Source organism: Poecile atricapillus, chromosome 14 (assembly GCF_030490865.1).
Source record: "Poecile atricapillus isolate bPoeAtr1 chromosome 14, bPoeAtr1.hap1, whole genome shotgun sequence".
In the NCBI taxonomy this organism is placed as follows: Eukaryota; Metazoa; Chordata; class Aves; order Passeriformes; family Paridae; genus Poecile; species Poecile atricapillus.
The window spans coordinates 10,189,044-10,203,745 of NC_081262.1; the positions used below are offsets into that span (position 1 = coordinate 10,189,044).

The window sequence follows — 14,702 nt, forward strand, 5'->3', positions numbered from 1 at the left end:
CCGGCGTTCCCTCAGCCAGGGGCCGTGCCCGGCGTTCCCTCAGCCAGGGGCCGTGCCCGGCGTTCCTTCAGCCGGAGCCTGTGTCTGGTCAGGACCGCGATTCCTGCTGGGGTCCCTCACAGCCCCGCCCGGCAGCCGCTCGCAGGCGGAGAGCTCCGGCCGGTGGGTCCCGGGGTTCCGCGGTGCCCCGGCCATTGCACCCCTGTTCGAAGCGCAAAACCACGAGCGGTTCACTCCCCTCTGGCTCGTTCGGAGCTTCCTGGCAGCTGCAAAAAGTAAAAACGCTTTATTTTTAGAGGTAGAATCCGAGTTTTGAAAGATGAAATCAAGTTTGAGTAAATTGAAGGAATTGGCATGCAGCATCACTTAGTGCAGGTAATCCTTTCGCCAATATATATATATGTTTATTCCGATTATTTTTCCATTTTCTGTCTGGCACATTTAAGATAGTGGCATTTAACTAATAAAATAAGCTTTTCTATTCCTTTCCAATTGCTGTTATAATAAAATTCAGTGTGAGCTAAACTATAAGTAAAAATGGCTTCATGGTGAGATGTATAATTTTCTTCTTCATAGGAGTGTGAAGTTTAGGAATCTGAATAAAGTTACATAATTGCTTAAAGAAACTCCTGGGTAAGGTATAAAATATATAATTTAATATCTTATTCCACCAACTCATTTAGAAGAATGTACTGGTAAACTCTCTTAAAGTTGTGCCAAATTTAATCAGAAAAAACACAGTATTTCTTGAGTTTTTCAATTTTTTTTCCCCCCTTTCCTTATTATTTCAGTTCCTGTCATCACTTTTACTTCCATGCCAGTAGCATCATTTATGTAGTCCTCCTCACCCTCAGCAGCCGGTGTATTCCTTGAGAATCCAACCCAGTGCAGTAGGAGCACTGTGTGGCATAGAGATGCTCTAAGACTGCAGCAATTTAATATTTAATGTGTGCACTCAAAAAGTGAGAGGTGTAAGCCAGAGAGGGATGACCGCTGTTTCCCCCTGGGCTGCTGAAGTCAGCTCCATCCCATCCCTCCTGTCTTGTGCCATGGCTCAGCTTGGAGTTTGGATATGTGAGTTCATGTGGATGTGTGCAGGCTCCTTTCCATGGGTGCAGAGATCACCACCACCTTGGGTGTCACCTTTCCTGCCCGCACGGGTGGCATTTAACCCAAACCGCTCAAGAATGAGCAGCTCCTCCTGTGTGTCCTGGACAGGCAGGAGTGACATGACAGCCTGAGCCACACCACAGACTGAGCATTTCCAGACAGTCCAGCCAGGTCCAAACAGCTGTAGGAAATGTTTGCAAAGCTGCAGAGAGAATCTGCATTATCATTTTGTGGTATTTTCAGAGAGGTCACAGAAGAAGGTGACTCCTTCCCCTTGCCAGCGAGGCAGGATGCGGGAAGGCCCTGATGCCAGCATTTCCCTGAGCAGGGTCTGAGGAAGGATCAGGCCAAATGTATCAGGATGAGATATCCACATACAGTAATTCTCGTTTCCTACCCTACAGCTCTGAGTCAAAATTCAGCAATATGTGTAGAATGGCCCTTTCATTGTGGTCTGTCCTTTTGAAGAGTGCAGCACACTTGAGGCAGTTTCTGGGAACATCCAGTTGGAACTGAATGTATCAAATAAAAAGAACCAAATTTCCCTCCTTGCCTGTGCTCCACTGCAGGCAGGGGCCAGGTGGTGATCGGGCTAGAGGTGAAGTTAATTTGCTTATACTACTCACTTAAAGCAAAACAAGGAAATTCTTAAAATTGGTAGTATTGATAGTAAAGTAAAATTATTTCTTACCAAAGAACTGAAAAAACAGCAATGACTGTAGATTTTTGCTTGCGTTGGTTGAGATGTTTAGATGTGTTTGTTCAGGACTTCACAAGATGGAGATCCTGGGCTGTGACTGGGGTAATGTTAACTACCACAATACAAACACTGGTGCAAGGGATATATTCTGGAGGTACACAGAGTTGGACACTGGGTATTCACTGTAAAGGGGGATTTCTGAGGAAGGCATTTCCATGTCCAGCTTTCCTTAGGAAGGGAATTAATGTATGTGTAGTGATTGCTAACATATAATTCTGCTCAGTTCAACCTCATCTGTAACTTGACATTGCTTTTGGTAGAAGTATTTGTGAGAATCTACAATGAGCAAGTGATAACAGATTCAATTAAATTATTACATTTCTAATGTACACATTAACAGGCCATGAAGAAACTTCGATTGTGGTTCCAATTTCATCCCATCTTCTTAATTGTATGTGCAGTAACACCACACCTTGACATTTGCAAAGTGGCATCAGATCACCCCGAGTTTGAAATGTGATTCCCAGCCCATGATTATGTAAAATTAAACTGCTGAATAAGTACATTGGGAATTTGCAGGATAACCCCTGCATCAAGGGACAAACAATTAACAACTCTGTGAGTGCTTTCCAATTTGTTTTTAAAAATACATAGAAGTAAGAAATAGTATTGTGTAGACATATGTTTTGGTTTGTTGAGCCTATTTCTGGATACTATTTTGAGCACTTCCATCAGCTGTGTAGTAGCAGACTTCACAAAAAGGTGTGCTATAAATCACTCTGAGTGTTAGAGCTGACAGCTTTAAATAAATACAGCTGACAGCTCAAATAGCTGTTCCATTGACAGTATGTGGTCTAAATGTGTTAACAAATGCGTAGACTCAGCAGTTTGGGATTAGTTTAGCAAATAAATTACAAAATAATGCAGTGATCCAGCAAAAAGCACAATGCCTGTGTATCCCTGGTCTGCACGCTTTGTTCACACTGCAACAGGCCTGTGGAGCTGTGTGGGAAAACACAACAGTGCAGCTGGAGCTGGGCTCCTGCTGAGACAGCCTTCACATCCCCCAGACTTGTCAGTGTGATATCAGGGAATGTGAGCAGCACTGGGGGTGTCGTGGTGAGTAATGGTTTAATAATGGATGCATTTGCTTTGCAGGACCAGAGATTTCATAAAGGAAGGCAGTAACTTCACACTAGCTTGGGTTATGATTAAGAATACAAGGTTACCGTGTAGCAATTGGAAAACTGCTTTCATGCAAAACTTGAGATATTGAAATGTTTTTGTTTGTTTAATGTTAGTAGCTTGTATCTGAAGAAAAGCTGGAAAGAGAAGATGAGGAAGGGGCTAGGAAGTGAAAAGAATTTCAGCTCTGAATATGGATAATATTAATATGTTAATTATTTCTATTCTGAGCACTGCAAAATAAGAGAATTACATAAAGAATGATGTCACAGTTTGACACATTTAAGACATGGCATTTTTCTGCTTAGAGGTTGGATAAAGCTACTGGGCATTTTTTATATCTTAACTGCTCACAGGGTAGGCTGGCACAAGATATTAGGGGGTACATAACATGAATATGGAATAGCACTCTTGGGACCTGCATTTTAAGGGAATCAAAAGTATTCTGGTGTTTTCTAAAAATGTATTTTTATAGTAGTTGTGTCTAGTGAATAATTGTATGCAATGTACAACAGCCAATTCTGATAACCAGCTGCAACTTCTATTGCAATCTGTAAGCATGATTGCCGGTGATGACTGATTTCTGACTACTGCCTTTCATGTCAAATAGTGCTGAATGCAGTAGATGAATTATTATTTCTGTCCTATTCATTAAATATATACTTACAGTGAGCACCCATATCCATATGCTAAATGGGGGTCAGTATATTTAGTTTTTCCTTTCTTGTCACTCGATAAAACTCTGCCGCAGGAACTTTCTCAATTACAGAGGCCTGCCTGAAGCAGTGGGAATTCTGTATACCATGTCTCTAGGAGTTTACCACTGGTGTTTTGTTTTAGGCTAGGGAGCAGACAAGTATCTTTGTCAGTGAATAAATTCAGTTTGAGTTATCACTATCATATGTTTTACACAACCATTCAAAAGATTTAATGTTTCAAGGATCCTGAAGAAGTGATGTTTTAATTTTAAATGTTTCTTCCTACAAGTCAACATGTTTTCTCTTACTTGAATCTGCGGGGGTAGGTGCTGTGCTACTGTGGTTTTTAAGGTACTTTTTTTCCTGATGGACAGCATGGAAAGATTCTTTAGCTGCAATACTTTGGATGTTTGAAAGATGTCAGAATATCTTGAGTAGAGCAACTGTATTTTTCTGTTTGGTGACCTGCTCCAGCATCCTGTTGCATCTCAGTGGAGAATAACAGAATTTGTACTTTGCCTCTGGATTTCTTTGTCAAGGTCCATAGTACAAAGGCTGAGACATTGAGAGGAACTAGAGTTCAGAGTGCAACAGCACCTGAAAAATTCTTTATTTTACAGGCATTTGCCTGCCTGATGTAACATGATTAGTCAAGGTCGGGACACTTAATTGTCAGTGAAATGGAGAGCAGTTTGTTTGTTACTTACATGTGAACTAGTCCAAGACCCTTCTGTCATCATACTGACTTCATTGCCAAGAACACACTTTATTTCTTGTGACTGTCCTGTGACATCAATCTTATGTTCTGAGAATGGCCATAAGTCAGTTTGTCATGGGTCAGACCCTTGGCTTGCGTAAATCTGAATAGTTCTGTTTAAGTCACTGATACTCTAGAAATTTATATTCTAGAGCATATTTCATAATGTTAAGAAGTAGCATCAAAGTCCAGTGTTCATTTTTTATCAGTTTATATTATTTTTGTACAATAAAAGGAAAATGGTGATGACCATATTAAATGTACTGAGTCTACCAGCTTATAAACAATTTAATCTGCTTGAAAATGTCTTGAAATGATACAAAAATTCTGTTTTCAATTGTTAACTGTTAAGAATTTTGGATCAATGTACTTTTTTTTTTTAAAGGTGATGGGTGTTTCTTGTCTGGCTTGCCATTGCTTGGCTCCCAAAAGAGTACATAGCTGCAGAGAGCACAGAGGAAGAATCAGGGAGGAGTCATTATGGAATTTGTTTTGGGTTAAGGTGTCTAGGCTGTCTCAGAGAATGGCACTGCATGAACTTTTTCTCACAATGTGTACAGGAGAATTTTAATTTATTGAACTGCTTTTGCTTTGATGATGAGGTTGTTTTAATCAACAGGAATTTTTCAAGTACTTTTTTGTTAGGTTTGCAACACAGACGCTGGAGAGAGCAAAGCCCCAATTTATGGAAGCCTTAACTGGATAGACTCTGTGACCCTGGTGCTCTGAAAGATACACAGAAGCAAGTGAAGGTATGAATACTCCATCAGAGCATCTGAATATCTCCTTTTATAATGAGAGAATGAATTGTTTGCTCGTTAGAAGACATTTCTTCAGCATTCCCAGAGATGGAAGTGTTTGTGAGGGACATTTTTAATACATCAGTCCAGCTCACCAGGGAGAGCTGGAACTTTCTCAACATGCATTTTTACAAATTCTTCCTCCACACTTCCAGTCCTCCCTATTGAGAAAACAAGAAAATACCACCAAGAAGATACCTTGCTTCCCCTCTGCTTCTTTAAACCTCACAGTTATTTGAAACCTCAAGTCCTCATAGGCTTTCCTTTGAATTCTCTCTGCAGGAAAGCATGTGGTTTTTGCTTTCTTCATCTATTAATTGGCTGATGTAAGATTAGTTTAAAACAGCAACAACCTCATGGAAAAGCCACTTCTTAAGGAAAAATATATGACTGATTTTCACTTGGAAGTCAGTGAGGGGTTTTACCCTCACCTATCTCACAACTGTATCTGAGCTCGTAATCTTTGATGAAGATCTGAGTTTTCTGAGAATTCAAGCTTAATCCAGAAGGGCTGTTGCAAACAGAACTCCCACTCATTTCAAAAGATGTTCCATATATGAAGATCTGATGAGTTCAAGATCTTGGAGGGATTAACACTTTTGATTTAAGAAGTCTCATGTTTCAATATAGGAGTAAAAAAATAGACAGAGGCTACAGTATATGATTAATTTTTATTGGATATTTTTAAGGGTAGTGTCTGCTAAAGTAGAGGTTAAAACATGGTAAATAGTCCACACAATGAAAAAATCAGTAATCAGTGTTTCATTATGTTGCTAAGGCAGTGAAAAAATAACAGACACTGTAAAGATAAATAAGGAAGTCCTGATTTTCAAGGTTTAGGATTGTCTCCTGCAGATTCATCCCAATTCCATCTTCTTTGGTCCTTTTGAACCTCTAAGCCTGTACCATTTCCTGGAATTCTGTGAAAGATAAGAGAATATTTACATGAAAGAAATATCAACATGAAAGGATTAGGAGTAAAGGATTGGTGGTTTATCAAGAGATTTAAAATAGGAATGAACAGAAAAAAGTTATCTGATAGATGACCGGAGAAGAAACATGTGGAAAAGAGGCATCACCTAAACATCCTAAACAACGTGTGGAAAGGCAGAGTGTTTTGCTGACTTACAGGAAAAAATGAAATATTCAGGGTTGTTTTGGCCTAATACTGACCTTAGGCAAAAATAATGGAATGTCTTATATGGAATTTAAGTAAGAAGTAGTTAAGAGCTCAAGTAAAAAAACTGAAAAGCTGTTTTTAAACATGTGTTTTATTAACTGTTTGTAATGCTTCAGGCATTGAGAAATGTTGATTTAGAGCACAGTCTAAAGCTAAAAAGACCGTGCAGTTCCATGTGGTATGATTCTGGGGTGTTGAGTTGTGCAATAAGATACTGTTATTTTAAAGATCTTTTGAATATTTGGCTTCCATGAATTAGAGTATCTGATCAGTCCCATCCCTGAGTGACTGTATTAATATACAGATTGCTTCATAAATCATGTGTGTTTATTCTGGCAGAGTTCCTAAGGAACTGGATTTAATTCCTTCCAAAGAAAGAAACAGAAGAGTTCTGTCCTGCTAGTGCAGTGAGCTGGGGAATCTGCTCGCCAGCACATTCCCTGCATGCTATTCCCTAAGCCCCTTTCATGCTCCTCTAGGCAGCTCACTGCTCTCATGGGGCGAGTTGCCATTAGCTGCAGGCCTTTTGTGTGTGTGCTTTGTCTCCAAAACAGGGCACAGAATGATGGAATTAGGAGATCAGGAGGTTTCTGCACCAATGCAACCATTAAATCACACCAGTGTTTCCACGTGGTGAGTGTATGCTGCTTCCTTCAACAGCTGCGCCTTCCTATCTGGTCCTTAGCCTGCCACTGAAGATAAAGAGCAGCCATCCCTGCTGGGATCCTGTTGTGGGATCTCATACTGGGGTACTGACACTTGATCAGTCTTATATCCTTATCATGCAAAACAAAAACAGAACTATATGCTGCATATTGAGAATGATTTTAGTGCCCGGCGGAATTTCTGTGGGGCAGTAGCTGCTGAAAACGAGCTGATGTATGAGCTGGTTGTTCTTCTGTGTACAGATGGTTCTTTTGTCCTTGATTTTACATTTGTGTATTCCGAGTGATCAGAACAGCTTGAAAGATGGGAGTTAGTGGCAATAGAAAAGTTCTTTAGGGTTTTTTTACTTGCTTATGCAAAAAGGGTTGCAGAGATGAACCTGTAAGATCATGGACCATTTCCACCCTTAAACGGGTTGCTACTCAAGGGTTTCAGTAAAATCACTGGAGGTACATTAATGTACCATCAACATAAAAGAGAATCCCACATCACTACAAACATCCTGAGGTGCTTCATTCTGTACTTAAAGTAGTCAATACCTTCAGCCCCGATTTTACCATCCCCATCATGATCTGCAGCTGCCAAGAAGGTCTTGGTTTCTGAGGTGGTTAACACTCTGGCTCCACACTCAAACCTCTGAAGGAAGTACCTTGGGAGGAAACAACTTAGATTTAGATTTTCACACCATAGTATTTTTATGGTTGTTGTATAATCAATTTGATAGATATCTCTAAATAATTTACTACAATAGCCAAGTCCTTAAAATACCGCTTTGTGACAAGCTAAATCTTAATTTTATGTATTTCTGCTTTATAAGTGCAACCCTGAATGAATTGATTCTGTCCACTATGAAAATCCAGCCCCCAGGAGCTTTTTTTTTCCTATACTGAGCAGAAAAGGCAGATATAACTAATTTGCTTTCCTCTGTAAGGATTATTTAAATATATCTTTCACAATCTGCTGAAGGTTTTAGCAACATTTAGCATAAATTGTGTTCACATTTACTGAAAGTTCTGAAATGGAAAAAGTGCTTATTTTTTTATACCCTCCAAGTAGTTAACAAAATCCTTACTTGAGCTCATCTTCCTCAATAAAGCCACTTTGATCATTGTCGAGAATCCGGAAGATCTCCTTGATCTGGCTGCTACTCTTTTTAGACATCCCACTGATCTGAAAGAATTTTTTGGGACTAAAGGAATCTGGAGCTGAAAATAAATTAATAAAGAAATTAACCCCAGACCACTGTGTTCAGTGTTCCTAAATGGTCTGAGGATGATACTTTGTTACATTTTAATTGTTCTAAACATGATCAGTAGGTGAAGCCTGTCAAAGAATGAATGATTTTGCAACACTGCCCCATACCCTCCTAAACATCCAACAAAATCATGTGGGGATTAGCTCCAAACTGACAATATAAACCAGTTATGAACAAACATACTGTGACAGCTGAGTAAAGAGATTGCAGAAATCCATTTAAAGTATGCTTGTTCAGTATTCCTTTGGGACGGAGTTAAACTTGCCATGGGTTACACAAAATAAGAGATTTTGAGAGTTTTAATTGTTTTCTCACCTTGGCAGTCCCGCAGAGCAGCAGCGATGTCAGAAGGGCTTAGAATGTCTGTAAGGCTCATTTTAAACCTGTGCAAAATAGAATATTGCAAACAGAGTTTTGAAATGCAAGTGAATCTTACAATAAATTGGGTTTTTCTGTGTTTTGAAGATTACTAGAAGGTCAAGAAGAGTAGATGAATCTCATTGATCAAAGTGACATCTCTGCTATTCCTTAACAAATTACAAGAATTAATACATTACTTCCTTAAAAATAGCAGTGCAGAAATAATGCTTGTTAATGAGATGGAGTACATTAACCATATGGTGAGTTGATGATCAATATTTTGTCATTTACCTGCAACTTATAGAAATACAGCATATTTTTAAACTCTATATAACTGTTAATCTAATAGTCTTACTGGAATGCACAGAATCTGGCAATACAAGTAACAATATATGCAGTTGGAAAAGGAAAATTAAGAAAGTTTTCTTCTATTATCTCCCCCAGCAGCTCTGAAGAATAAAAAGAAAACGGATACTTATCTATGTAAAGTCCATCCATATGTAATTCCAGCAATTAAAATAAAAACCTTAGAATAGTGGTTGTTGTACTTACTACTGGTGCAGCTCTGCACAGTAATTTTCTTTAATTAATCTCAAGTCAGCTGCTCACCTTTAGAGTTTTCTCAGCTAGGTAAAGGAAAAATAGCTGAGGAGATACCAGGCAAAATAATAATGTTGGCTCTAGCTTGCCACTCTGTCTTATAAAGGATTCAAAAGGTTACAATAACCACTACTTAGGTTACACTTCCATGGATCAAATGTTTGAATTGAGACCTGGCTCAAATTTCTTCCTTAACTAATTAAACTTTTCTTACTATTTATATCCTAAGATAATATGGACAAAAAGAACAGTTTTATTGTTTTTTTTTTTAATAAATCCACTAGTGCTTAATTAAGTACAATGTTGACATCAGAACAGCCTTTCAGTCTCCAAGTACGTTAACAGGTAACCTCTGCACCTGAAAGTTACTCTTTGGAAGATGACTCCAGCAGTCAAGTCCATGTGAAAAGAAATGAATTTGTTTTCCATGGGTCTGTTGATCCTATGGAATGTATGAAGGAGGTTGGAGATGACATCTCAGAAGTGACAATGTGTCATTCTGACAAAGATAACTTGTCATTAGGGTAGAGGAAAGCATTTTCTAATTTGGATGTTCTTTCTGCAGTGAGCTTCATTTTATATTTTCTGAATTACAGAAACCAGTGTCTTCAGTAACAGAAAACTATGAACTAGGTAAAGCTGAATAAACTGATTTTTTCATCAGTATTCCTTGGAAGATTATATATAATCAGTTGGCCTACTTAATAATCTATTTTGAATATTTTGAATTACATTAAATCAATAATAGGCTTACTAGTTGTAGCAAGTTCTATAGGTGTAGGAGTCAGACTTCGTTAGTGTGGAAATAGCTTTATATATATTTTATAACACTCTCACAATCTATTTCATTAATAACTAAATTTTCATTGTAGGTATGAATAAATGAGGGTTTATTACATATTTCAGGAATATTACTTTTGGAACAAAAATACCTTAAGAAAATTTGTAACAGCAGATGAGAGATTCTCCTTCTCAGACAAAAATCTGTTTCCATCTTTAAAATTCTAGGATGGAGACCAATAAAACTCACATGTATTTTGGTTAGTATTTATTGTGTAGTAGTCAATTGTGGTATCTAAACTGATGTTCTCTTAATCCATGAACATTGTTTTATTTTTAAAGAAATGGAAATAGCATATTATGCCAAAGAGGTAATATTTTTATAGTAGCAATGGTTACAAATTATACTGTGGAGCAGAGTAATAAATATATCTAAGCCTTGATGTAGATTAATGGACTACAGTGGGTTTACTCCTGCTTGGTTTAATGGCAGTGAGAAAAGTGTCAATCACAGCAAATGTTCCATAGCACTGTTTGAATTTGGATAGAGAAATGGAAGGTATAAGTAACACAAAAAGCAGACATAATTTAATGATACTTTTAACTTTCTTGCTACCTATTTTATATGTGAAGGAATAGGGCATAAATCACAAATATTCAGACTTACCGTTGGTCCCAAATACCAGCTGTCCAGGAACAACTAAGTGCTCCTTCTATTGCTTCCAGGAGGAAAATTTGTTGTAGTGACCTGGAAGAACACTTTACTGGTAAACCTAAGAACCCTGGGCTGTTGTAAATTGGTATTTAAAATAAATTAAACAGTGCTGATTTGTACAAGCTTAAGGTGTGATCACAGATCTTTTGGTGTTTTTTCCATTTATCTTCTTCATTCAGTGCTATATATTCATGTTGCTTTCTGCCTGAGGTTTCCATGGTATTATGATCTGTCAGGCAGTGGCTGTGGGGATGAAGTTCATTCTGTGCTTTCTCCAGAATCATCCTGGTAAAATCCTGATGAAATAACTTTCATTCTCTTAGATACCTTTTTACACTCTGTTGTATTTTCTGCTTTATGATCATCTCAAGTTGATATGAGTTTGAACAAGATGTTTCTAGAGAAAAGGATTTTTTTTCAGTCCTCTGTGACAGGGTCATAGATGTTCCTTTATAGGAGATTTCCTTTGTTTCTGCTGGCTCCTATACAGTGCTCATGGAACTGCTCTCTTTGCCTAAGTGTTTGATTTGCCATACAACACTAATTATTGACAGCAAATGAGAACAAGGGAATTGAAATGGAGGAAAATGACAGGACCAAGGTGAGCATATAATGCTCAAGTTTAAAATATGTCTGCAACTAATTTGGGCATTGTATTAAAATATAAGCACCAAATGTTAAAAAAAAATGACATCTGGTTACCTCAGGCACTCTGCCATGGCAGAGTGCTGAGCTTGTTTTATGTGTATTCAACAGCTGTAAAATTGCCAGAATTAGTATTATATTAGAATATGATCTCAAATGAAAGTGAGATAATTGCTATGATTGCTTTTGAAGAGATATTTTAGTGTTTGAAATTCAATGCTGACAACAAAAGTGATGCTAATCCTGGCTGAAAGATGGTTTACAAAAGCCTAAAAGAGCTGAATTTCAGAATCAAGTTGATGTCACTGTACATTGATACAGGTGGGAATCTAGGGTTACTGGGTTTTATTTATTTATTAATGACACTTCATCTGAAGTACAGGTTTCCCTCCACTACAATTAGAATGCAATAATCAGGGGGTTAGTATATTAAGGGATATATTAATGAGATAATCTATTTTACATCTGAATTATCTGCCTGTTTTCCTTCTTTCTTGGTTATGTGTTAACTTAGGTGGTTGTAATTACTTTATGCATTCAAAAACTGAGATCTCTGAAAGTGGTTTTTATAAAGATGCTATGCAAATAATGTAACACTATAAAGAAAATCCCTAATAATTCAACCAGAACAACAGCTGCTAAGTAATGGGCAGTTAACAAAGGTGCAAAATCTGACCCAGAATCTTAGTATTGCACAGTTTCCAGGAATATTTAGTACTTGTTCCTATGAAATTCAAGAAAAAATATTAATTTTTGTTTGTTTGATTTTGGGGTATTTTTTTTGCTCTATGAGAGACATCTGAAAGTTCTATTAGGTTGATCATCTGCATATTTATGTTCTTGCATACCTAGTGTCATTTTCACCTGAGGTGTCTTTATTAAATAATATTAAAGCAAATTTTTTTTTCAGACTTCCAGAATTAAACTTGAAGGTGTGATTCTAAGAAATACAGAATATTTCAATATATTGATAGGTTCTTGGTAGGAACCTAAATATATGAAACAATTGTCTTCAAATCAAGTTCTATTTACTTCTCTAAGTATCAGAGGAAAGTTGTGTTTTGATAAAACATTGACATGTTGTAGACTAGTCTTGTACCCTTTGTGTTCTGTTTGGCATAAACTACAGAGTTAATTAGCAGTGGCAATCAACCAAAGCCATGACTTCAGATGCAAAAGAAACATCAGCAGTTGTCTCAGGTGAGATCAGAGGAGAGGTGTTAACCTGAGACCAACTACAACAGTGTAAAGAGATGCTGCAGCAGCTGTTCTCAAACCCACACAACTCCATCTTTCAGCCCTGGTTGTGTCAGGGCCAATTGTATCATGATCCTGGATAACAGATTCTGCCTTTGTAATGAGTTTGGGAGTAACTAAAATAGATACTCAGTAACCTCTATGGCTGATAGTACTGTTGATGTCTCAGTGGTGACAGCAGAGAATCTTAGTGTGTTCACAGCTATAATAATTAAAAAGGACCTTGACAACAAAATTAATTATATCCTGCCACTTCAAGTTGTCTCTTAGGGCAGATGCTTTAGTCATATAGAAATAGAAAAATAATTGCAGCATTTAATTTGAATTGTTGCTTGGGACATAGTATTTTGCCATATCTAACAGAGAAGTCTGAGCACTTGCTGTAGTATTTGACTTTTTTGCTACAACGAAGGAGGAAAGCCAGGCCCCAGTGACAAAGCTTTCTTTCCCTGCAGCAAGTAGAGGATGTTACCCAGAGCACTGAGCAGAGATCTGGACTAGAGAACCCAAGATACAAGACAGGTTCTGCAGCACTGTGGGTCTGGAGCTAAAGGAAAACAGGTACTTCTCTCATGTTAGGGGAAATACCATGTGAACTTTCCTCAGTTCAAATTATGTTCTTATCATTCTGTGGGAATGAATTTGATTTCTGTTTGAAAATGACAGCAGAATAGACTAACATAGCTGAGTAATAGTGTCACTAATTCAGAGAGTCAGTCTGCTAAACATAGTTTTTCACTTAAAAAGCTGTCCTGGAAGATCTCTGACAACATTGTCTTTAAAAGCACTTGGAGGTTCTTCTGTGACTCAGTAATGCAATTTTCTGTCTCTGACCCTAAGTGTAATTGTCTGCTATGTTTCTGTCTGCTGTCAGCATCGTAGACAGTGTCAGATGCAGTGATCTTTAAAAATCTACATTGTTCAGAGTTTCTGTCTATTCTAGGAATAACTGTGTCCTAATGTTGGAGGCTGTGAAATAATCTGGATTCTGCCTATTGTGACATGTAGAAGATTGATAGTCCTACTGTACGGTTACCAAAGGCTCTTTGCACATGGCTGCATTTCACTGTGCCCCACAGTGTAAGGAGCCATGGCAAAATAAACCAAATAGCACTGAGGTGATTCCAACTACTTCTGTATTCACTGCCTGTTCTCATTGATTTCAGTGGGATTTTGGCCATGAATTTCAGCACTATGAGGATGTGTAACCTTTAGTGAAGTTTGAAGTAACATTACTCTGTAATTAGAGTTAACTTTATCATAAGTAATCATCAAAAGTCTCTTGTTTAACAGAAATGGCTTAAAGAAAGAAGATTCAGACAAACTGTTAAAACACATGCACCAAGCGTGTGTCAAAATTCCACTGAAAAGAGGCAATCCCATATTTAGGGTCACAGACCTCCAAATGTCTGATTCCAGCAGAATGTTGCTCACTCTCAGGGAGCTGTTTGGAAATGTACATTTATGATCAGGCAGCAGTATTTCTAGCTGAGGCACAATTTGAAAAGCTTTTTAAAATCCCATGGTAAGTAGTTACAGAAATTTCACAGTACCTGACATCCCATGTGAATGAGAGGCAGAGAGGAAAAGAAAGTGAGTGAGTATATTCTTGTGCAAAGAAAACCACATTTTCTCCTCTGATCTGCTTAGTGGTAATACTGGAAGAAGGAAAGGTCTAAAAACCTCTCTAGTCACAAGCTCTTCTTAACTTTCTGGAGTGATCACTGAAGCTGATACCAGACTTACCTTGTCATGAATTTTTTACTGTTCTTAATGGAATGGTAAGTGGTGAAATTGTCTTAGATTTGTAGGCCTAGCAGGCTAATCAGGGTGGAAGTAAGTGTGGTTAAATAAAGGAGCTGCCTGCTATCTCAGAAGTCATCTGAGCTGTCTGTGTCTTTCTCTCTTATATAGACATTGATGTTGGTACAATGCTTGAAAATGTCTGGGTGACCCATATTGCACAATGAAAACATAAAACATAATATCATCTG

The 14,702-nt window shown here is 37.9% G+C and overlaps 1 protein-coding gene across 1 annotated transcript; it reads right to left on the reverse strand.

Moving 5' to 3' along the window:
- Positions 1-6,144: 6,144 nt before the first annotated feature.
- On the reverse strand, positions 6,145-8,732 carry LOC131584526 (parvalbumin, thymic CPV3). Its single transcript, XM_058849754.1, has 4 exons — positions 8,667-8,732; positions 8,169-8,301; positions 7,636-7,745; positions 6,145-6,170 (listed from the first exon to the last, which is right to left on the reverse strand). Exons 1-4 carry the CDS (start codon positions 8,725-8,727, stop codon positions 6,145-6,147), a joined length of 330 nt encoding a protein of 109 aa, XP_058705737.1. The 5' UTR covers positions 8,728-8,732.
- Between the last annotated feature and the right edge of the window lie 5,970 nt (positions 8,733-14,702).